General features: G+C 42.8%; 1 protein-coding gene across 2 annotated transcripts in view; it reads left to right on the top strand.

The window, feature by feature from the left end:
- The window catches only part of hgsnat (heparan-alpha-glucosaminide N-acetyltransferase), a 51,306-nt gene extending 29,285 nt beyond the window's left edge, over positions 1 to 22,021 (top strand). For both annotated transcript variants that reach the window (XM_087979998.1, XM_087979997.1), the window contains exons 12-18: positions 298 to 419; positions 1,101 to 1,227; positions 12,794 to 12,880; positions 13,439 to 13,516; positions 13,606 to 13,676; positions 15,168 to 15,280; positions 18,288 to 22,021. In XM_087979998.1, coding sequence (XP_087836124.1) covers positions 298 to 419; positions 1,101 to 1,227; positions 12,794 to 12,880; positions 13,439 to 13,516; positions 13,606 to 13,676; positions 15,168 to 15,280; positions 18,288 to 18,469 — 780 coding nt within the window. In that variant the 3' untranslated portion in view covers positions 18,470 to 22,021. The remainder of the gene's footprint in view (positions 1 to 297; positions 420 to 1,100; positions 1,228 to 12,793; positions 12,881 to 13,438; positions 13,517 to 13,605; positions 13,677 to 15,167; positions 15,281 to 18,287) is intronic.
- Positions 22,022 to 22,596: the final 575 nt, after the last annotated feature.

The raw sequence follows: 22,596 nt of genomic DNA, 5'->3' as shown, positions 1-22,596 counted from the left end.
GCTAGCAGTTGCAGTTTAAAAATAACAATTCTCCATTTCAAGATGGAGATGAGGTCTCTTTTCTGAGGGTCCTTGAGTTTGTAGCATTTTCTTCCCCACAAAGCGTTGAAAGTTGAATCATTAAATTTATTTGTGGCTGAGTTGGATAGATTTTTGATTGACAAGGGAGTCAAGGGTTATGGAGACAGATGGGAAAGTGGAGTTGAAACCACAGCCAGATCAGTCCTGCTCTTGTGAAATTCTTACACCTAAGTCCTTTATTGCTTATTATTTTGACATTTGCTTATGTTTTGGTAGGATAGTTGGTGGTCACCTGTCAGAGATGTTCTGATCTACTGGCCCCAGTGGATCATGATTCTACTGTTGGAGTGTATTTGGCTTTGCCTGACTTTCCTTTTGCCTGTACCTGATTGCCCACGGTAAGTCCTTGTTGTCTTGTGGTGCTAAGGGTAGAATAAAAGATTTCTTTTCCAATGAGGGAAATACAGTGCCAGCAAAGAGAGGTGCAAAAAGAGGTCCGCGTTCAATTGGTTTCCAAACAGGGAGTGGTCTTGGGGCTTGAAGTGGTTCCCCAAAACCATCATCTCAACACTGAGAACACCTCTGTGATTATACCACTGTCAATGGAAGCTAGGAACTGATAGGATGGGTGGAGGTGCCCTTGAACAGCTCTGTGTTCAGTAGCTCCACCCATCTGTGGTGTTGAATATTTTGTCCTTAAACAAGCTGAAGTAGCTTTTGAGGCATTTTTCTATTCTTTAAGGTTTTCTAAAGCCTTTTCATTTAAAGTTGCATTAACTAAATGTTTTATTCTTGGCACTTGTTTGGAATTATTCTCACATCATCGGTTTAAGTGCAGTCATGAAAAGTGCTGTATACTGCAAAACTTTCTTATTGTGCCAAATAAATGGGTGTATCCTTTCAAAATCAGACTTGCATTCACCCCCATTCCTGCCCTGCCTGAGACCAGTCAGCTCTGCTTGCACCCATATATGAACTGGTGACCAATCTAGTTTCATCTGTTGTCAAATCCATGCTACTTTGTACTGTTGTTTATTTACAAGAAAAGCTTTTAGTTATGCAGTTGTTTTGCTTTTCAGAGGTTATCTTGGTCCTGGAGGAATTGGAGACTTTGGTCAATTTGTTAATTGTACTGGAGGAGCAGCAGGATACGTTGACCGGTGGCTGCTTGGAGAGAAGCACATTTATCAGCACCCTTCTTGCAAAGTAAGCTGTTGAATTTTACTTGGCATCCTACAAATGGTTTTTTGGCTTCTGTAATGAATTGTGGTTATTCTGAAATAAATCGTGAGGAAGATTGTGTAGTTTTCTGTTTTCCTGGATTATATAGGATGAAGATAAATTTGCATTTTCAGGGGTGAAGTACCTCTGCTTTTAACAAAGAATTCACAGAACTTGCCATCAAAAAGCATGGTAGTCGGGCAACCGGATGCAATAATCTTCACTGTTCCCAGACAACTTTCAGCACCCCTCCGGTTCATCCCAGATTAACTTGCAACCTGTTTAACTTCTGTATCAAGTCAAGTTACAGATTGTGCTTTTGTGATATGGAAGGCATTCCTGTTGAGTCCCTCAGATGCTCCTGTGCCATCCAGAGCAATATGGTTGGGAGTATGCCTATAAGTCTTTGATTTAGTGTGCTGGATTGAAGCTGTTCATTTCCCATATGATTAGGCACTAGACTATAATTTTAATAATTATCATTCATAAACTGCAATGAACAATGTAATTAAACATAATTGCTAGGTTGAGAACAAGACTTATAGAGTCACGGAGATGTACAACATGGAAACAGACCCTTCCGTCCATGCCGACCAGATATCACAACCCAATCTAGTCCCATCTGCCAGCACCCAGCCCATATCCCCTCCAAACCCCTCCTATTTATATACCCATCCAGATGCCTCTTAAATGTTGCAATTGTACTAGCCTCCACCACTTCTTCTTTCCATACATGTACCAGCCTCTGAGTGAAAACGTTGCCCCTTAGGTCTCTTTTATATCATTCCCCTCTTACCCTAAACCTATGGCCCTAGTTCTGGACTCCCCCACCCCAGGGAAAAGACTTTGTCTATTCATCCTATCCATGACTCTCATGATTTTCTAAACCTCTATAAGTCATAGAGTCATAGAGATGTACAGCATGGAAATAGATCCTTCGGTCCAAACTGTCCATGCCAACCAGATATCCCGACCCAATCTAATACCACCTGCCAGCACCTGACCCATATCCCTCCAAACCCTTCCTATTCATATACCTCTTACATGTTGCAATTGTACCAGCCTCCACCACTTTCTCTGGCAGATCATTCCATACACGTACCACCCTCTGCGTGAAAAGGTTCCTCCTTGGGTCTCTTTCATATCTTTCCCCGCTCACCCTCTAGTTTTGGACTCCCCAACCCCAGGGAAAAGACTTTGTCTATTTATCCTATCCATGCCCCTTATAATTTTGTAAACCTCTATAAGGTCACCCTTCATCCTCCGACGCTCCAGGGAAAACAGCCCCAGCCTGTTCAGCCTCCCCCTGTAGCTCAAATCCTCCAACCCTGGCAACATCCTTGTAAATCTTTTCTGAACCCTTTCAAGTTTCACAACATCTTTCTGATAGGAAGGAGACCAGAATTGCATGCAATATTCTAACAGTGGCCTAACCAATGTCCTGTATAGCCGCAACATGACCTCCCAACTCCTGTACTCAATACTCTGACCAATAAAGGAAGGCATACCAAATGTCGTCTTCACTATCCTATCTACCTGCAACTCCACTTTCAAGGAGCTATGAACCTGCACTCCAAGGTCTCTTTGTTCATCAACACACCCGAGGACCTTACCATTAAGTGTATAAGTCCTGCTAAGATTTGCTTTCCCAAAACGCAGCACCTCGCATTTATCTGAATTAAACTCTATCTGCCACTTCTCAGCCCATTGGACCATCTGTCAAGATCCTGTTGTAATCTGAGATAACCCTCTTCGCTGTCCACTACACCTTCAATTTTGGTGTCATCTGCAAACTTACTAACTGTACCTCTTATGATCGCATCCAAATCATTTATGGAAATGACAAAAAGTAGAGTACCCAGCACCGATCCTTGTGGCACTCCACTGGTCACAGGCCTCCAGTCTGAAAAACAACCCTCCACCATCACCCTCTCTCTTCTACCTTTGAGCCAGTTCTGTATCCAAATGGCTAGTTCTCTCTGTATTCATGAGATCTAACCTTGCTAATCAGTCTCCCATGGGGAACCTTGTCGAACACCTTACTGAAGTCCATATTGATCACATCTACTGCTCTGCCCTCATCAATCTTCTGTTATTTCTTCAAAAAACTCAATCAAGTTTGTGAGACATGATTTCCCACGCACAAAGCCATGTTGACTATCCCTAATCAGTCCTTGCCTTTCCAAATATATGTACATCCTGTCCCTCAGGATTCCCTCCAAGGGCTTGTCTTTACCGCCCTTATGAAACAGTGGCACCACGTTAGCCAACCTCCAGTCTTCCAGCACCTCACTTGCGACTATCGATGATACAAATATCTCAGCAAGAGGCCCAGTAATCACTTCTCTAGCTTCCCACAGAGTTCTCGGGTACACCTGATCAGGTCCTGGGGATTTATCCACCTTTAACCGTTTCAAGACATCCAGCACTTCCTCCTCTGTAATCTGGAAATTTTTGTCACCATCTATTTCCTTACAGTCTATATCTTCCATATCCTTTTCCACAGTAAATACTGATTTAGTATCTCCCCCATTTTCTGTGGCTCCACACAAAGGCTGCCTTGCTGATCTTTGAGGGGCCCTATTCTCTCCACAGTTACCCTTTTGTCCTTTAATATATTTGTAAAAACCCTTTGGATTCTCCTTAATTCTATTTGCTAAAGCTAACTCATGTCCCTGTTTTGTCCTCTTGATTTCCCTCTTAAGTATACTCCTACTTCCTTTATACTCTTCGAAGGATTCATTCGATCTATTCTGTCTATACCTGCCATATGCTTCCTTCTTTTTCTTAACCAAACCCTCAATTTCTTTAGTCATCCAGCATTCCCCATAACTATCAGCCTTCCCTTTCACCCTTACAGGAATATTATACCATCTCTGGATTCTTGTTATCTCATTTCTGAAGGCTTCCCATTTTCTAGCCGTCCCTTTACCTGCGAACATCTGTCTCCAATCTGCTTTCGAAAGTTCTTGTCTAATACTGTCAAAATTGGCCTTTCTCTAATTTAGAACTTCAACTTTTAGATCTGGTCTATCCTTTTCCATCATTATTTTAAAACAAATAGAATTATGGTCACTGGCCCCAAAGTACTCCCCCACTGACACGTCAGTCACCTGCCCTGCCTTATTTCCCAAGAGTAGGTCAAGTTTTGCACCTACTCTAGTAGGTACATCCACATACTGAATCAGAAAATTGTCTTAAGAAATTCCTCTCCATCTAAACCTTTAACACTATAGCAGTCCCAGTCTATATTTAGAAAGTTAAAATCCCCTACCATAACTCCCCTATTATTCTTACAGATAGCTGAGATCTCCTTACAAGTTTGTTTCTCAATTTCCCTCTGACTATTGTGGGTCTATAATACAATCCCAATAAGGTGATCATCCCTTTCTTATTTCTCAGTTCCATCAAAATAACTTCCCTGGATGTATTTCCGGGAATATCTTCCCTCAGCACAGCTGTCATGCTATCCCTTATCAAAAATGCCACTCCGCCTCCTCTCTTGCCTCCCTTTCTATCCTTCCTGTAGCATTTGTATCCTGGAACATTAAGCTGCCAGTCCTGCCCTTCCCTGAGCCATGTTTCTGTAATTGCTATGATATCCCAGTCCCATGTTCCTAACCATACCCTGAGTTCATCTGCCTTCCCTGTTCGGTCCCTTGCATTGAAATAAATGCAGTTTAATTTATTAGTCCTACCTTGTCCCTGCCTGCCCTGACTGTTTGACTCACTTTGGTTCTCAGCAGTGCCTGTCTCAGATCGATCTCTTTCCTCACTATCTCCCTGGGTCCCGTTCCCCCCCCCCCCCACCTTACTAGTTTAAATCCTCCCAAGCAGTTCTAGCAAATTTCCCTGCCAGTATTTTAGTCCCCTTCCAATACAGGTCACTGGTCACGCCTCAGTCTCTGACGCTCCAGGGAAAACAGCCCCAGCCTATTCAACCTCTCCCTATAGCTCAAATCCTCCAACTGTGGCAACCTCCTTGTAAAACCTTTTTACTACTTTCTGAAAGGGCTATGCTGTGTCCTGTATTGATCAGTCCTTTATCGTCAGTCCCATGTGACAAGCCGCCGTGCTGACTTGGGAGATAAACCGCTGTTCCTTCACTGTCACTGGGTCAAAATCCTGAAGTTCTTTCCCTAACAGCACCTTGGGTCAACCTACAGCACGTGGACCGCAGCAGTTTAAGAAGGCAGCTCACCACCACCTTCTCAAGGGAAACTAGGGATAGGCAATAAATGCTGACCCAGCCAGCAATGCCCAGATCCCACGCGTGAGTATAAACAAAAATCAAATAAAACGCACCACAAATTTTAATTTTTAAAACATAAAGTCGAGCTGTTAGAATACCAAGTTGATTTAAAATGATCACAAACTGTTTCTAAAATCCAGAACAACTACTAAATTCCTGTTGTAATGCAGAAGAGAGGCTGTGATCGCCCTCAATACAACTCCTATCATTGGTTGTGACTAATGTTTCAAGATAGGAAATACTTTCCAGTCACTTCATAGAGTAACCAAACAGACAATAATGCATCCATTGTTGTTGGACAGAAATCGAATAGTATATAGCGAGGTTCTTACTGGAAAGCAGTGATCCTTTAAATGCTGTATTATTAAAGGCAGACAATTCCCTTGAACAGGTACAATACCCCAAATCCAGTTGTCCAAAAACTATTTATCCAAAATCCAGATATTTTTATAACATTCCAAATTTATTTGCAAAAAATTTAAAGGGAAAAAATCCTCCCTGGACAATTCAGCTAGGTGCTACATGAGTATGGTGTGGCTCCAGCTATCAGCTTTCTGCACCATTGTATCCTGATTCCAAGGCAGCCTTAAGTCCACCTGACCTGATTTGAACTGAAACGACTGCTGCCGATCCACTGACCGGCCTATCCCTTCCTTCAGAGGGATCCAAAATTTGGCACAGCCTTGATCTTGATTTTGCTGGATTTGAATGAAACTACAAGCACTTAAGTGATTAAACATAATGCAATGATTTTTAATAATGTCTTACCCACATTTCCCTCCAGCCCCAGCAACTGCCATTCCCTACAATAGGTTCCTGAGTATCTGGTGGATTCCAGTAACTGAGGACCAAAATGTCTTTGTGTAAACTTAAAATCCATTACAGTGGTCACGTCAATTTTGACTGAACTGAGTGAATTCTTGTGCTAGCTTCAATTTGAATCTCCTTTGTGTTTCTCACCTACCATCCCTCTGTTGCAGCCACACCTTTCTTTTAAATAAAACCATAAGGTCGTCCAGCTCACTGAGTATATTCCATCATCTCATGAGATCATGATTAATCTGATCCTCAACTCTACTTTAGTGCTTTTTGTCTATAACTCCTGATTCCCTTACTAATTAAGTACATACCAGGCTGAGACAGACTGTTTTCATGTTCTGGATTAGTGGTGCTGGAAGAGCACAGCAGTTCAGGCAGCATCCAAAGAGCAGCCAAATCGAAGTTTCGGGCAAAAGCCCTTCATCAGGAATAAAGGCAGTGAGCCTGAAGCGTGGAGAGATAAGCTAGAGGAGGGTCAGGATGGGGAGAAAGTAGCATAGAGTACAATAGGTGAGTAGGGGAGGGGATGAAGGTGATAGGTCAGGGAGGAGAGGTTGGAGTGGATAGGTGGAAAAGGAGATAGGCAGATAGGACAAGTCCGGACAAGTCATGGGGACAGTGCTGAGCTGGAAGTTTAGAACTAGGGTGAGGTGGGGGAAGGGGAAGTGAGGAAACTGTTGAAGTCCACATTGATGCCTTGGGGTTGAAGTGTTCCGAGGCGGAAGATGAGGCGTTCTTCCTCCAGGCGTCTGGTGGTGATGGAGTGGCGGTGAAGGAGGCCCAGGACCTCCACGTCCTCGGCAGAGTGGGAGGGGGAGTTGAAATGTTGGGCCACGGGGCGGTGTGGTTGATTGGTGCGGGTGTCCCGGAGATGTTCCCTAAAGCGCTCTGCTAGGAGGCGCCCAGTCTCCCCAATCTAGAGGAGACCGCAGCGGGGGCAACGGATACAATAAATGATATTAGTGGATGTGCAAGTAAAACTTTGGATGTGGAAGGCTCCTTTAGGGCCTTGGTTAGAGGTGAGGGAGGTAGTGTGGGTGCAGGTTTTACAGTTCCTGCGGTGGCAGGGAAAAGTGCCTGGATGGGAGGGTGGGTTGTAGGGGGGGCGTGGACCTGACCAGGTAGTCACAGAGGGAACGGTCTTTGCGGAAGGCGGAAAGGGATGGGGAGGGAAATATATTCCTGGTGGTGGGGTCTTTTTGGAGATGGCGGAAATGTCGGTGGATGATTTGGTTTATGCGAAGGTTTGTAGGGTGGAAGGTGAGCACCAGGGGCGCTCTGTCCTTGTTACGGTTGGTGGGGTGGGGTCTGAGGGCGGAGGTGCGGGATGTGGATGAGATGCGTTGGAGGGCATCTTTCATCACGTGGGAAGGGAAGTTGCGGTCTCTAAAGAAGGAGGCCATCTAGTGTGTTCTGTGGTGGAACTGGTCCTCCTGGGAGCAGATACGGCGGAGGAATTGGGAATGTGGGATGGCATTTTTGCAAGAGGTAGGGTGGGAAGAGGTGTAATCCAGGTAGCTGTGGGAGTCGGTGGGTTTGTAAAAAAAAATATCAGTGTCAAGTCGGTCGTCATTAATGAAGATGGAGAGGTCCAGGAAGGGGAGGGAGGTGTCAGAGATGGTCCAGGTAAATTTAAGGTCAGGGTGGAATGTGTTGGTGAAGTTGATGAATTGCTCACCCTCCTCGCGGGAGCACGAGGTGGCGCCAATGGAGTCATCAATGTAGCAGAGGAAGAGGTGGGAGTGGTGCCGGTGTAATTACGGAAGATCAACTGCTCTACGTAGCCAACAAAGAGACCCCATGGCTACCCCTTTGGTCTGGAGGAAGTGGGAGGATTCAAAGGAGAAATTGTTAAGGGTGAGGACCAGTTCGGCCAAACTAATGAGAGTGTCGGTGGAAGGGTACTGTTGGGGACGTCTGGAGAGGTAAAAACGGAGGGGTTGGAGGCCCTGGTCATGGCGGATGGAGGTGTAGAGGGATTGGATATCCATGGTGAAGATGAGGCGTTGGGGGCTGGGGAAACGGAAGTCTTGGAGGAGGTGGAGGGTGTGGGTGGTGTCTCGAACGTATATGGGGAATTCCTGGACTAGGGGGGATAGGACAGTGTCGAGGTAGGTAGAGATGAGTTCCGTGGGGCAGGAGCATGCTGAGACAATGGGTCGGCCAGGGTGGTCAGGCTTGTGGATCTTGGGAAGGAGGTAGAAACGGGCAGTGCAGGGTTCCTGGACTATGAGGTTGGAAGCTGTGGGTGGGAGATCTCCTGAGGTGATGAGGTTCTGTATGGTCTGGGAGATGATGGTTTGGTGATGGGGGGGTGGGGTCATGGTCGAGGGGGCAGTAGGAAGAGGTGTCCTCGAGTTGGCGTTTGGCTTCAGCGGTGTAGAGGTCAGTGCACCAGACTACCACTGCACCCCCTTTATCCGCTGGCTTGATGGTGAGGTTGGGATTGGAGCAGAGGGATTGTATGGACTGCGCATTGTGAGGGTGAGAGATTAGAGTGGGGGAGGGGGATAGACAGGTTGAGGCGGTTAATGTCCCGGTGGCAGTTGGAAATGATCGAGGGCAGGTAATAGGCCAGCGCGGGGTGTCCTGGGCCTCCTTCACCGCTGCTCCCTCACCACCAGACGCCTGGAGGAAGAACGTCTCATCTTCCACCTCGGAACACTTCAATCCCAGGGCATCAATATGGACTTCAACAGTTTCCTCATTTCCCCTTCCCCCACCTCACCCTAGTTCCAAACTTCCAGCCCGCACTGTCCCCATGACTTGTCCGGACTTGTCCTACCTGCCTATCTCCTTTTCCACCTATCCACTCCATCCTCTCCTCTCTGACCTATCACCTTCATCCCCTCCCCCACTCACCTATTGTACTCTATGCTACTTTCTCCCCATCCTGACCCTCCTCTAGCTTATCTCTCCACGCTTCAGGCTCACTGCCTTTATTCCTGATGAAGGGCTTTTGCCCGAAACTTCGATTTGGCTGCTCTTTGGATGTTGCCTGAACTGCTGTGCTCTTCCAGCACCGCTGATCCAGAATCTGGTTTCCAACATCTGCAGTCATTGTTTTTACCAGACTGTTTTACCATTGCCGATGTGAATATTGAGTCACAATTAATTAGAATGGACGGCTTTGAGGTATGTAGGGAAGAGGTGTTGGAAATTCTGGAAAGGGTGAAAATAGATAAGTCCCCTGGGCCTGATAGCATTTATCCTAGGATTCTCTGGGAAGCCAGGGAGGAGATTGCAGAGCCATTGACCTTGATTTTTATGTCCTCGTTATCTACAGGAATAGTGCCAGTAGACTGGAGGATAGCAAATGTGGTTCCCTTGTTCAAGAAGGGGAGTAGGGATAACCCTAGTAACTATAGGCCGGTGAGTCTCACTTCTGTTGTGGGCAAAGTCTTAGAGAGAATTGTAAGGGATAGGATTTATGAACATCTGGATAGGAATAATGTGATCAAGGATAGTCAGCATGGTTTTGTGAAGGGCAGGTCGTGCCTCACAAACCTTATTGAATTCTTTGAGAAGGTGACTAAGGAGGTAGACGAGGGTAAAGCGGTAGATGTGGTGTATATGGATTTTAGTAAGGCGTTTGATAAGGTTCCCCATGGTAGGCTACTGCAAAAATACGGAGGTATGGCATTGAGGGTGAGTTGGAGGTTTGGATTAGGAATTGGCTGGCTGGAAGAAGACAGAGGGTAGTAGTTGATGGTAAATGTTCATCTTGGAGTGCAGTTACTATCGGTGTTCTGCATTGCTGTTTGTCATTTTTATAAATGACCTGGAGGAGGGGCTAGAAGGTTGGGTGAGCAAGTTTGCGGATGATACGAAAGTCGGTGGAGTTGTTGACAGTGAGGAAGGATGTGTCAGGTTACAGCAGGATATAGATAAGTTGCAGAGCTGTGCAGAAAGGTGGCAAATGGAGTTCAATGTAGGTAAGTGTGAGGTGATTCACTTTGGTAAGAGTAACAAAAAGACGGGGTACTGGGCTAATGGTCGGATACTTGGTAGTGTTGAATAGTAGAGGGATCTTGGTGTCCATGTACACAGATTTCTGAAAGTTGCCACCCAGGTAAATAGTGCGGTGAAGAAGGCATATGGCGTATTGGCTTTTATTGGTAGAGGAATTGAGTTCCAGAGCCCTGAGGTCATGTTGCAGTTGTATAAGACTCTGGTGCAGCCGCATCTGGAGTATTGTGTGCAGTTTTGGTCGCCATACTATGGGAAGGATGTGGAGGCACTGGAACGGGTGCAGAGGAGATTTACCAGGATGTTGCCTGGTATGGTAGGAAGATCGTATGAGGAAAGGCTGAGGCACTTGGGACTGTTTTCATTGGAGAAAAGAAGGTTTAGGGGTGACTTGATAGAGGTGTACAAGATGATTAGGGGTTTAGATAGGGTTGAACATGAGAACCTTTTTCCACGTATGGAGTCAGCTATTACGAGGGAGCATAGCTTTAAATTAAGGGGTGGTAGGTATAGGACAGATGTTAGGGGTAGATTCTTTACTCAGCAAGTCGTGGGTTCATGGAATGCCCTGCCAGTAGCAGTGGTGGACTCTCCCTCTTTATGGGCATTTAAACGGGCATTGGATAGGCATAGGGAGGATAGTGGGCTAGTGTAGGTTAGTTGGGCTTGGATCGGCGCAACATCGAGGGCCAAAGGGCCTGTACTGCACTGTATTTTTCTATGTTCTATGTTTTCATGACCCAGCCTCTACAGATTCTCTGCAGTAAACAATTCTACAGATTCATGACTGAAAGAAGAAATTCCTCTTCATCTATGTCTTAAAAGTAAGATTCCTCAATCTGAAATGGCTCTCTGGCCATAGACTCCCAGAAAGGAAATCAACATTTCCGCATCTACCCTTCGTGTGTTTCAGTAAGGTCTCCGATTCTTCTAAATTCAAATGAGTACAGGCCCAAATTATTCAGCCTCCCCTCATAAATGTCCTGTTAAACACTGAATGTAATGCAGTATGCTCATTCACTCGGAGAAAGTGAGGATTGCAGATGCTGGAGGGTCAGAGTTGAAAATGTGTGAAGCTGGAAAAGAACAGCAGGTCAGGCAGCATCTGAGGAGCAGGAGAGTTGACGTTTCTGGCATAAGCCCTTCATCAGGACTGTGGAGAGGTGCCCAAGGGGGCTGAGAGATAAATAGGAGAGTTGGGCTGGAGAGAAGGTAGCTGGGAAGGTAATAAGTAGATGCAGGTGAGAGATGATTTGGAATAGGTCCGTGGGAAGGGTGGAGCAGGGGTGGGAAGGAAGATGGACTGGAGGATAGTTCAAGGGGACTGTAGCGAGTTGGAGGGTTGGATCTGGGGTGAGGGGAGATTTGGAAACTAGTGAAGTCTATGTTTATGCCATGTAATTGCAAGATCCCAAGGCAGAAGATGAGGCGTTCTTCCTCCACTTGTCAGGTGGATTGAATTTGGCAGTGGATGTGGCCCAGGACTTGTCCTTGGTGGAGTGGGAGAGGGAGTTGAAGTGGTTGGCAACAGAGCAGTGGGATTGTTTGGTGTGTGTGTGTGTGTCCCAGAGATGTTCTCTGAAACACTCCTGTTTGAAACACTCCTGTCTCCCCGAGGTAGAGGAGATCACCAGGCATAGTAGACGAGGTGGGAGGATATGCAGGAAAATCTCTGCTGGATGTGAAAAGATCCTATGGGGCCTTGGACGGAGATGAGTGGGAGGTCTGGGCACCCAAGTAGATTTGTAGCAGCAAATACCTTGAGATTATTCAAAGTACACAGTAGAAAAAATGTTATGAAAGAAGAATCATTCAAGGGGTTAAGAGACCTCTGCTCATGTTTAGTTGTCTCATACAGTCTATCTGAAGCTAATATGTGGAGTCATACAAAGCTGATTTTTGATCTTTATGCGTACAAACGTAACACGCAAATCTCCTTACAAATGTGGAGGTGCCTGTCTTGGACTGGGGTGGACAAAGTTAAAAAAAATCTCTCAAAGCCAGGTTATAGTTCAACAGGTTTATTTGGAAGTACAAGTTTTTGGAGGGCTGCGTCTTTGTCAGACGCTACCTGATGAAGAAGCAGCGCTCTGAAAGGTTGTACTTGCAAATAAACCTTTTGGACTATAACCTGGTGTTGAGATTTTTAACTTTCTCATTGAAAATGGCCACAAAGAATTGAGTTCTCAGAAGAACATCAGAATGTGATAAAATAACAATCTATTTCAACACTGAGTTTTAAAAACAAATTTCATATTAAGAAATGCTTGTTCTCATTTTTTGGGTCGATTCTCTTTGAGTTGGAGTTTCTTGAAACCTAGGAGAAAGTGAGGACTTCCTGAAGAAGGGCTAATGCCCGAAACGTCGATTCTCCTGCTCCTCGGATGCTGCCTGGCCTGCTGTGTTTTTCCAGCATCACATTTTTCAACTCTTTCTTGAAACCTGTTCCATCTGCTTTAAAATATTTTTGATTGAGCTGCAATAAATTGTATTTTATTTTTATTTCTTAAGATACTTTATCACACGACGGTGCCATTTGATCCAGAGAACCTGCTGGGATTAATCAATTCAATTGTGATGGCATTTCTGGGATTACAGGTAAAAGTTGCTGAGTAACCGTGAGGGTCTTTTGAAAGTCCATAACCATAATACAAGTTGTCTTGAAATGTGAATACACTGCACCCACTTATCCAACTTCTTTGTGATGTGTTTCTATGCTGTCTGTACTGTCTGAGCAAATTAGAGGAACATTTGGAATGTGTTGTATTCTTTCAGGTTGAAGGTTGAGGAAAAAAGCTCTTCCCAGTTCATGCAATCTCGATGCATGGATTGATTTTTGTGACCGAGTGTTACTCGGTAACTAGCAGAGTTGACTTTACTAACAAGTCACATACTGATCAAATGGATTTTTTTCCTTTCTTTCTTGTGATACGGATTTGCTCAGACTTGGCATGCACCTTAAATGCTGATTTATGTTGATGTAAAGTACCTTTTCATTTTGGGCATCCAAAACTTGTCAAATGATACTGAAATATGCTGAGTACAGAAGCCAGGAGATGCATCCACCTGATTGCCTATTTCAATGTGTTCTGAACCTCAATTACAACTTTGTATGAAACAAGAAATAGCACCATGTGTTCTTTCTCCCCCCTACAGGCTGGGAAGATTTTCATTATTTATAAAGGTCAAAATAAACAGATTATGCTACGATTTTTCACTTGGAGCACACTGCTGGTGAGTGAGGTTTTACTGGATTATGTAAAGATCATCCTGGTGAAATGTTCCTTGTTTGTCTAATCCATTGATTTGCTTGTTGACTCTAGGGTATTATTTCAGCCATCCTGACAAAATGTTCGAAAGACCATGGCTTCATTCCAGTCAACAAGAATTTATGGTGCGTATGCCCTCCACGAAATGAGGTGGTGATTTAGTACAGCACCACAGTCAACCAGAAATATTGCAGATATTCCACTAGCCCCATGAAACCTGGCCTGCATGAAAGTGTGTTTTGCAGAACTAATGCAGCGTTCTCTCAGATAAATGGCTCTTATGTACCAATTATAACTGTGAGTTATCTCCTTCTGGAATGAGAAATTCATTCCCAGCATCATGAGGAGTTCAGGGGTCTGAGCGGTGGGCTACGTCTGTAGAGGTTTTTTCTTGTAAAACGGTCGTAGAGTAAGTTATTACAAGTTGTGACACAGTGCTATCCAGTGTTCCTTTCGCTGCCATTATTGTTAACATGTGAACACCTGAGTTAATAAGCAGAAGCTGTATAATAGCTCAGTTAAACAATTGTTTCAAACTAAACTATAGGTCAGCTATTGTGGTGGGAGATGTGTAAGAAGAGTGGAATAGGAATTGAGTTTCCAACTCTGGCAGCAATGCTGGCCGTGAAGGTTCTTTCTACTGCAATAGTATGGTAGAACACCATGAGTAAAGCAGGAAGTGATACAAAGCTGCAGACATAGTAAGGCAAGGGATTTTTACGAGGATCAGAATTATAAAATTCAGTCACGATCAAGTGGCCGGAGAGGAAGACGGTTGAGATTTTCGGAAGGAGAAGTTGCGAGTAAGGGTTCTGAATAAACTGGAAACTTGTGCTATGGAACTCTGGCAATCAGCAAAAGGTTCAGGTGGACAATGGTACAGATGCAGTTGAGTATTTCATTGTCAGTGAGGGTGAGCTTAGGATGGAGTTGGAGAATAATGTTGAAGTAAGTGGGTGGTTGGACTTGGAGAGGGATAAAGTCACTGAGGCTTTGGTTTTGAAATTGAGGGACAGAGAGAGTGGTTTTCGTTAGTTCAGAGTCTAAGCAGGCATAGAAACTAAGCCTGAGATGTCCAAGAAAGGGGTAAACTTGATAAAGTGTGGGACAGAGTTTCAGGTGAAAAATGAGGCTAGTAAATTGTGCTGTTAATCTCCTACCTCTTGCATAATTTACTATTGATACCATAGCAAATGTGTGGAGTCCAAGATGCTAATAGGATAAAGCTTATGGATGATGTTGCAGAGTTAAATGTGCAAATTGTGGGCACCCGGCCAAATGTTTCTAAACTTAATGTTTTGCATTTTGAATTTGCTTGACTATCAATGTTACACAAGGCTGGAGGGGGACCAGTTGAGTTACAGCAATTCTCTCCCCAATGGTAACCTTTTTTGAGGTCATGATGAAACAGTTTTTCAGCATAGACTTGTCATATATCTTTTTTTGAGCCAAGTTGTGTTTTCACCAGATCAAATCCATTGCCTTTTAGTTCTGGTTTTAGGAAGATACAACTAAGGAAATTGTTCCGATTAGCTTAAGATTTTCAGGAAGTAAGCTGTGTTTACTCCAATGCTTTCTGCCACTTCTAACCTTCCCTGTTTATCTTCCATGGGCAGGTCCATCTCTTATGTTACAACACTCAGTTGTTTTGCTTATATTCTTCTCTTGCTGATCTATTTTCTGGTGGATATAAAGAAACATTGGACGGGAGCTCCCTTTTTTTATCCAGGTATGGAAAATTCCAGTATCCCTTTATCAGTTTTTCCTTCTCACTGTGTTATTGACTTGCTCTCTTCCACTCTGGAAAATTACCTTCAATTAGGGAATAATGTGTTGTTCACATATATCAGCTCAATAGAGATGAGAAGAGGTTGCTGTAGAGATGGCACCTGCAGTGTGTAATAGCAACAATGTCATCTTATACCATGCACCAGCACTCAGATGAGATTTTCTCTCTCTCTCCTGTGAGTGTTCATACTTTTTGTTTGCCATAGATACTGTTTTCATGCAAATCCATGTTTTTCCATATTTGAGAGAGATTGTAGAGTTTGATGTTGCATTGACCAATTGGTATGTTTTGCCTTCCAACTTCATGTGGTTCTCTTCTCGAGGGGTAGCTGAAAACTGATGAGAAACGATATTAAGAGTAGTACTTGTGCCAAGAATTCTCGCGCTGGTTTTACCTCTCTACCTTCTATTTGAGATGAAGACACAAATGATATTTGTGCCTGAACCCCGGCTTGAATGACCATCTGGGCAAGCAAGTCATGTGTAGTTTCTCGAGTCACGTTGCCTGGTGCATTTGTTTCCATAATGGAAATGCATGGTTATAGAGTCATACAGTCATAGAGATTACAACATGGAAACAGACCCTTCGGTCCAACCCGTCCATGCCAACCAGATATCCCAACCAAATCTAGTCCCACCTGCCAGCACCTGGCCCATATCCCTCCAAACCCTTCCTATTCGTATACCCATCCAAATGTCTTTTAAATGTTGCAATTGTACCAGCCTCCACCACTTCCTCTGGCAGCTCATTCCATACATGTACCACCCTTTCTGTGAAAAGGTTGCCCCTTAGGTCTCTTATATCTTTCCCCTGCCACCCTAAACCTATGCCCTCTAGTTCTGGACTCCCCTGACCCCAGGGAAAAGACTTTGTCTATTTATCCTATCCATGCCCCTCATAATTTTGTAAACCTCTTTGAGGTCACCTCTCAGCCTCCGATGCTCCAGGGAAAACAGCCCGAGCCTGTTCAGCCTCTCCCTATAAATCCTCCAACCCTGGCAACGTCCTTGTAAATCTTTTCTGAACCCTTTCAGGTTTCACAACATCTTTCCGATAGGTAGGAGACCAGAATTGCACGCAATATTCCAGTGGCCTAACCAATGTCCTGTACAGCCGCAACATAACCTCCCAATTCCTGTACTCAATACTCTGACCAATAAAGGAAAGCATACCAAATGCCTTCTTCACTATCCTATCTACCTGCGACTCCACTTTCAAGGAGCTATGAACCTGCACTCCAAGACCTCTTTGTTCAGCAACACTCTCTAGGACCTTACCATTAAAGTGTGTAAGTCCTGCTAAGATTTGCTTTCCCAAAATGCAGCACCTCGCTTTTATCTGAGTTAAACTTTATCTGCCACTTCTCAGCCCATTGGCCCATCTGGTCCAGATCCTGTTGTTATTGAGGTAACCTTCTTTGCTGTCCACTGCACCTCCAATTTTGGTTTCATCTGCAAACTTACTAACTGTACCTCTTATGCTCGCACCCAAATCATTTATGTAAATGAAAAAAAGTAGAGAACCCAGCACCGATACTTGTGGCACTCCACTGGTCACATAGGCCTCCAGGCTGAAAAACAACCCTCCACCACCACTCTCTGTCTTCTACCTTTGAGCCAGTTCTGTATCCAAATGACTAGTTCTCCCTTTATTCCGTGAGACCTAACCTCGGTAACCAGTCTCCAATGGGGAGCCTTGTTGAACACCTTACGGAAGTCCATATAGATCACATCTACCGCTCTGCCCTCATCAATCCTCTTTGTTACTTCTTCAAAAAACTCAATCAAGTTTGTGAGACATGATTTCCTACGCTCAAAGCCATGTTGACTATCCCTAGTCATCCTTGCCTTTCCAAATACATGTACACCCTGTCCCTCAGGATTCCCTCCAACAACTTGCCCACTACCGATGTCAGGCTCACTGGTCTATAGTTCCCTGGCTTGTACTTACTGCCTTCTTAGAGTGGCACCACATTAGCCAACCTCCAGTCTTCTGGCACCTCACCTGTGAATTTCGATGATACAAATATCTCAGCAATCACTTCTCTAGCTTCCCACTGAGTTCTCGGATACACCTGATCAGGTCCTGGAGATTTATCCACCTTTATGCGTTTCAAGACATCCAGCACTTCCTCCTCTGTAATCTGGACATTTTGCAAGGTGTCAACATCTATTTCCCTACAGTCTATATCTTCCATATCCTTTTCCACAGTAAATGCTGATGCAAAATACTCATTTAGTATCTTTCCCATTTTCTGCACCTCCACGCAAAGGCCGCCTTGCTGATCTTTGAAGGACCCTACTCTCTCCCTGGTTATCCTTTTGTCCTTAATGTATTTGTAAAAACCCTTTGGATGCTCCTTAATTCTATTTGCCAAAGCTATCTCATGTCCACTTTTTGCACTCCTGATTTCCCTCTTAAGTATACTCCTACTGCCTTTATACTCTTCTAAGGATTCACTCGATCTATCCTGTCTATACCTTACATATGCTTCCTTCTTTTTCTTAACCAAACCCTCAATTTCTTTAGTCGTCCAGCATTCCCTGTACCCACCAGCCTTTCCTTTCACCCTGACAGGAATATACTTTCTCTGGATTCTCATTATCTCAGGTTGATTCAGAAAATAGGGGAAAATGTCTCTTCCAAAATATTACAGTTTTGGAAGATGATGGGCAGGGGTAGGAGTTAACAACAGATATTGGGTTGTGTTTCATAGCCTCCTAATTCGCTAGGTTAATATGAATCCCCATTTGAATTGTTATTGCTTCTCCGCTCAACACGCAATGCGTGGTATTACTTGTCTGATCAGGATTCTTTGTAGGTGGATTGGCCAGACTTGGTGGCAGCAGTTTGATCCAGCCATAATTAAATATTCTTATGATGTGGACAGTTTGGGTAGAATTCAAGTGACCACTGACATACTGTTTTGTTTTCTCTAACTCTTCAGGGATGAACTCTATTCTGCTGTACGTTGGACATGAGGTGTTTGAACAATATTTTCCCTTCAAATGGAAAATGCTCAATGACCATTCACATGGCGAACACTTGGCCCAGAATCTCCTTGCGACCACCACTTGGGTTTTTATTTCTTATGTTCTTTACAAAAAGAAGATATTTTGGAAAATTTAATCAGGGATCAATCATTTTTTGGCAAATTCATGAAGTGGAGGAGTATATTTTTCTATATATGTATGAATAAATGGACAAGATGTGTTTGCATTTTGTACTGACAGTGGAAACACATGTCTGTCAGCTTTTAAGTTGTATAATGGCCAGTAAACTGATGATTGTATGACCAATTTCTGTTAATCCTTGACCAGGCCTACATATTGTAAATTTTCACACAACCGATATGTGCCATTGCTGCCAACTGGAATATTTTTGGACTTGCATAAGTGATGCTCTGATCAAAGCATTAACACACAAGCACTCTGCTCCTATATCCCTGTGCTATGCCAATATCCTCGATCTTTATATATACTCAATATTCTACCCTGTTCAACACTTCATCACTTATCTTTTAGTTTTGTTTGCTCATCAATTGCATAATCCAGGTTTGAAACTTCACCAAAGCAAGCTGGTCAAACTGAGTTTCTATTGGTAACATGAACACAACACATTGATTGGGTTTCTCTTGTTTACTTCTGTGTAGCTGACCTACTGATGAAGTTATAACAGTAGAATTCTAATCATTTGAACTACTCTGGAAGCAAGAAAGAGTTGACTAACTTCAAGCTAACAAATTGGGATGTGTGCTTCTATCGAGACAAAGCTTACAAACTTCATTTCTTTTGCTTAATAGTGCTATGTTCTTGAAGAGCCCAGTGTGAAATGTTGTATGATCAGTCAAGAATGGGAAAGTGTACTATTTGAAAATCTCACTAAAGTGTAATCATTAATGTCTTGCATTATTTTAGGTTAGGCAATGCAAAACTTTTGATCTGATATTTGAAAAAACAGGGCATTGAAAAACAAATAATTAAATAACTTTATATTTAGCTTCCAATATGTGTTAACTGGGAAATGAAATTCAAATGTGTTTGACTTGTTTTAAAAATCACCTACCAATTCTACATAATCATGCTAAACAAAATTCTCATTTGTGCTGTATTGCAGTTTGACCAATCAGTTTTCATTGTCTTCACTTTAAAAAAAGTATTGCTGAAAAGTAAGGCACTTTGTCAAAGCTATTTATTTTGCAAGTATCAGAACAATGTGCATGAAGTACCAATGTAAAGGGAGTATATGTGAAGTGTTTATCCTGCATGAGACTGCAGATGAGTTGGGAGAGGCATTGTCAAGGAAAATGTACACTGTTAATCATTAACTGTAATCTGTCAGAGCTTTGTTTAACTATTAAATCAGGCAGATTGACTGGGCAGGCATTGCACTGTGGCATGAACAAGAGAATGTCTGTCATCTATGTTATTGCATTGAAACAGGAAAGCTGTGTATGAAATCTTTGAGCAGAAAAAGGCACTATATGTTAATATTTGCAGTTCGCCCATACATGCAAGCGCACCACTCTGCTTGCCCAACTGACCATCTCAGATTGGTTGTCTGTGCAATTCTTTGCACACACAGGATTGTTTAGCAAATGCTATTAAATTGAGGAATCACATCCAGTGTTGGACATTGTTGTGAGCTTTGAAAGTGTGGGCCAGTATTAGATGGAATTCAATGATTGAACACCATTTGTTAAATAATACTGAGTGTGGTTAGACTCTGTGTGGTGCACTAACATGTACTACAAGCTACATATATACTACAACACAGCCTTATTCTTTGCAGACAGAACATGTCCGCACTGCACCTGTTTCAATGCAACAAAATAGGTGGCAGCCTTTTTCTGGTTTGGTTAAAGCACTGCCCTAAGAAATAAGTCAATCTGCCTGGTTTAAAATGTAACTAAACTTGGCTGTTAAGTACTGGTTGTCATTAACTGATGCATTATTGATGGCAATGCCTCTACCAATCAGAGTCCATTTGTCAAACTCTCGGCACACTCCCCTCATGCAGCATAAATGTCAGTTTTCCCTTTCAATTGGGATTGTTGCAAGTTGCCCTCATGAATGAAAGTGTAAAGATTTGACAAATTGCCTCTTTTTAACGATATTCAAGTTCTGTACTACTAATCTGCCAATATCAAGCTTTATTTTGACAGCACTGGATTTCTTCACTTGACAATTGTTCTACCTAGTTTATACTAGTTTCTCTCAGCCTTTCCTTGCATTCAATTGTTGACTTACTGTTTCAAAATTTGTCAACAAACTAATTTGTTGAAGTGACCAGAATATCTATTTGCACCATCTTCTGATGCAGGTCAGTAAAACACTAGACAAAGTAGCATAGCATTGTGCCATATTCACTTGAGATTTTGATTTTGAAAAGGATATATTTCCTACAGATCCATGTAAAGAGTAGGTGATTGAGCATAAAGAGCATGGATGGGAAAGCTCTTCCTTTCCTCCCAATTCATTACCTGATGTAATTGATGGTCCACTCACAAGTTATGAAAATAGCAAGAGAAATTGAAGTGTATCTTTGCAGAAGGTAACAAGTTTGAGAATGTTACAATCAAGAGTCTCACTGTCCAGTGCTGTACTTGACCTGCAGCTTGATATTTATACCAGATGTCTGAAATGTGCGAGTGCTCCCTGCAATCCCCAATCTCTAGCCATTGGCATAAAATTTATCAAATGAAAGTAGACGATTACTGAATGCAGTCAAAGATTTCCAATTCCAACCATTTTCAGGACTGGCTTTACAGTGTACACAAGCCTGGGTGTAATATCAGTTTTTAGCCGGAACTTTCAAATTTGAAATTGGGTTGAGATTTCTGAAATCTGGTTCACCCTTTAATGTTGGAGAATGTTCACTGCTAACTTGAAATGATTTGTTTGTATTTCTGTACTTAAATGCTTTTAACTTGTACTGACTATTAGTTTGGTAGTCATCTAAAGCACGTGTCACTTTTCAGATAACTCATTGGGAACTGTTAATGTCAGTATATTTCAAGCTTATGGAAGTTATGAACAAACTTATTAGCTGCTCAGTGGTTTGATAAAAATTGTATGCTGAAGATTTGCCACGAACTGTGATATTTCTAAAATGTCCCAAACCTGCTGCTTTAGTTGGTCGACCTCTGGATGAAGCATGGTGCATTTTACTTTGGTAGACCTGTGCTACCAGCTTCAGTCCTGGAAAGCTGCCTACAGCACCTGAAGACCATGCCCACCAGACACTTGCATTGCTCACCGTTGGCCAGCTCTTCATGTCAGCAAAGTATTGATGGACTGTTATGTTCTCTGGAGTTTATTTACCTTCCTGATTACACATTATTGGATCTGAATTATTTGCTCCGACAAAAGGAACATGTAATGTTTTTAAAATATTTGTTTAACAATCAAATGTAAAGTTTTTGTACTCAACGATCTTTTTTTATACCCCCGTTTGATTGCTATCACTCGCTTTAGTTTAAATGGGATTTTATTTGAATAAAGGGATTTTAGATTTCTCTCCAAGATGTAAATCATTGGGTTTCAGTCACTGTAATGGAGGTTTATGCTGTTATAGCTCTATTTAATTATTATCTGTATGTTAGTGCAATGCTGTATGATTCACAGTCATGTATTGATATATCCCATTATTACTAAGAATAAAACTATATGGTTATCTCAATGAATGTCTTTACTTCAATCCTTGCAAATGCAGCTTCAGTTATTCCCTTTCTAGCACTAGTTTTCCTGCTGATTTTATCCACTGTCATTTAGTTATACCTTGTCTTTAACGTGGAGACACAAAATTCATACAATATACTCTATATCTAACACAAAGTAACTTCATTATTCTTCTGGGGAAGATTCAGTTGTATTCAGTTTTGAGTGTTTAACTTTTAAAATTAAAATATGTGGAAGAAAAGTGAACCTGGTTAGGGTTTTGAAAGTGAATGCTTTTGGGTGGTTGGAATGATGCAGTGAAGTAACCACATAGGATCTTGAGCTCAACTTTGAAGAAGAGTTTTGAAAGGGCTTGAAATTTTAAATCTCTTTTTCTGCACAAATGCTGAATTATTAAGCATTTTCTGTTCTTTGAGTGGGTTTATCTAACATGGGAGTAGAAATATGCAATGCTAAGGGCAAAGAGGTATACAGAGGCTAAGATGAAAGGAAGATTGAAGAACAGTGGATTTTTTTTTTATTCTCTGCGGACTTTCATGGCTGAACTGCCTTTTTTGAATTGCTGCAGTAATGTGT

The sequence above is a fragment of the Chiloscyllium plagiosum genome, unplaced genomic scaffold (genome assembly GCF_037043375.1).
Source record: "Chiloscyllium plagiosum isolate Xiang-an unplaced genomic scaffold, Cpla_swu_hap1 HiC_scaffold_36, whole genome shotgun sequence".
Lineage (NCBI taxonomy): Eukaryota > Metazoa > Chordata > Chondrichthyes > Orectolobiformes > Hemiscylliidae > Chiloscyllium > Chiloscyllium plagiosum.
Note: the sequence above shows the minus strand (reverse complement) of the source record. Positions and strands in the feature narration are given on the sequence as shown.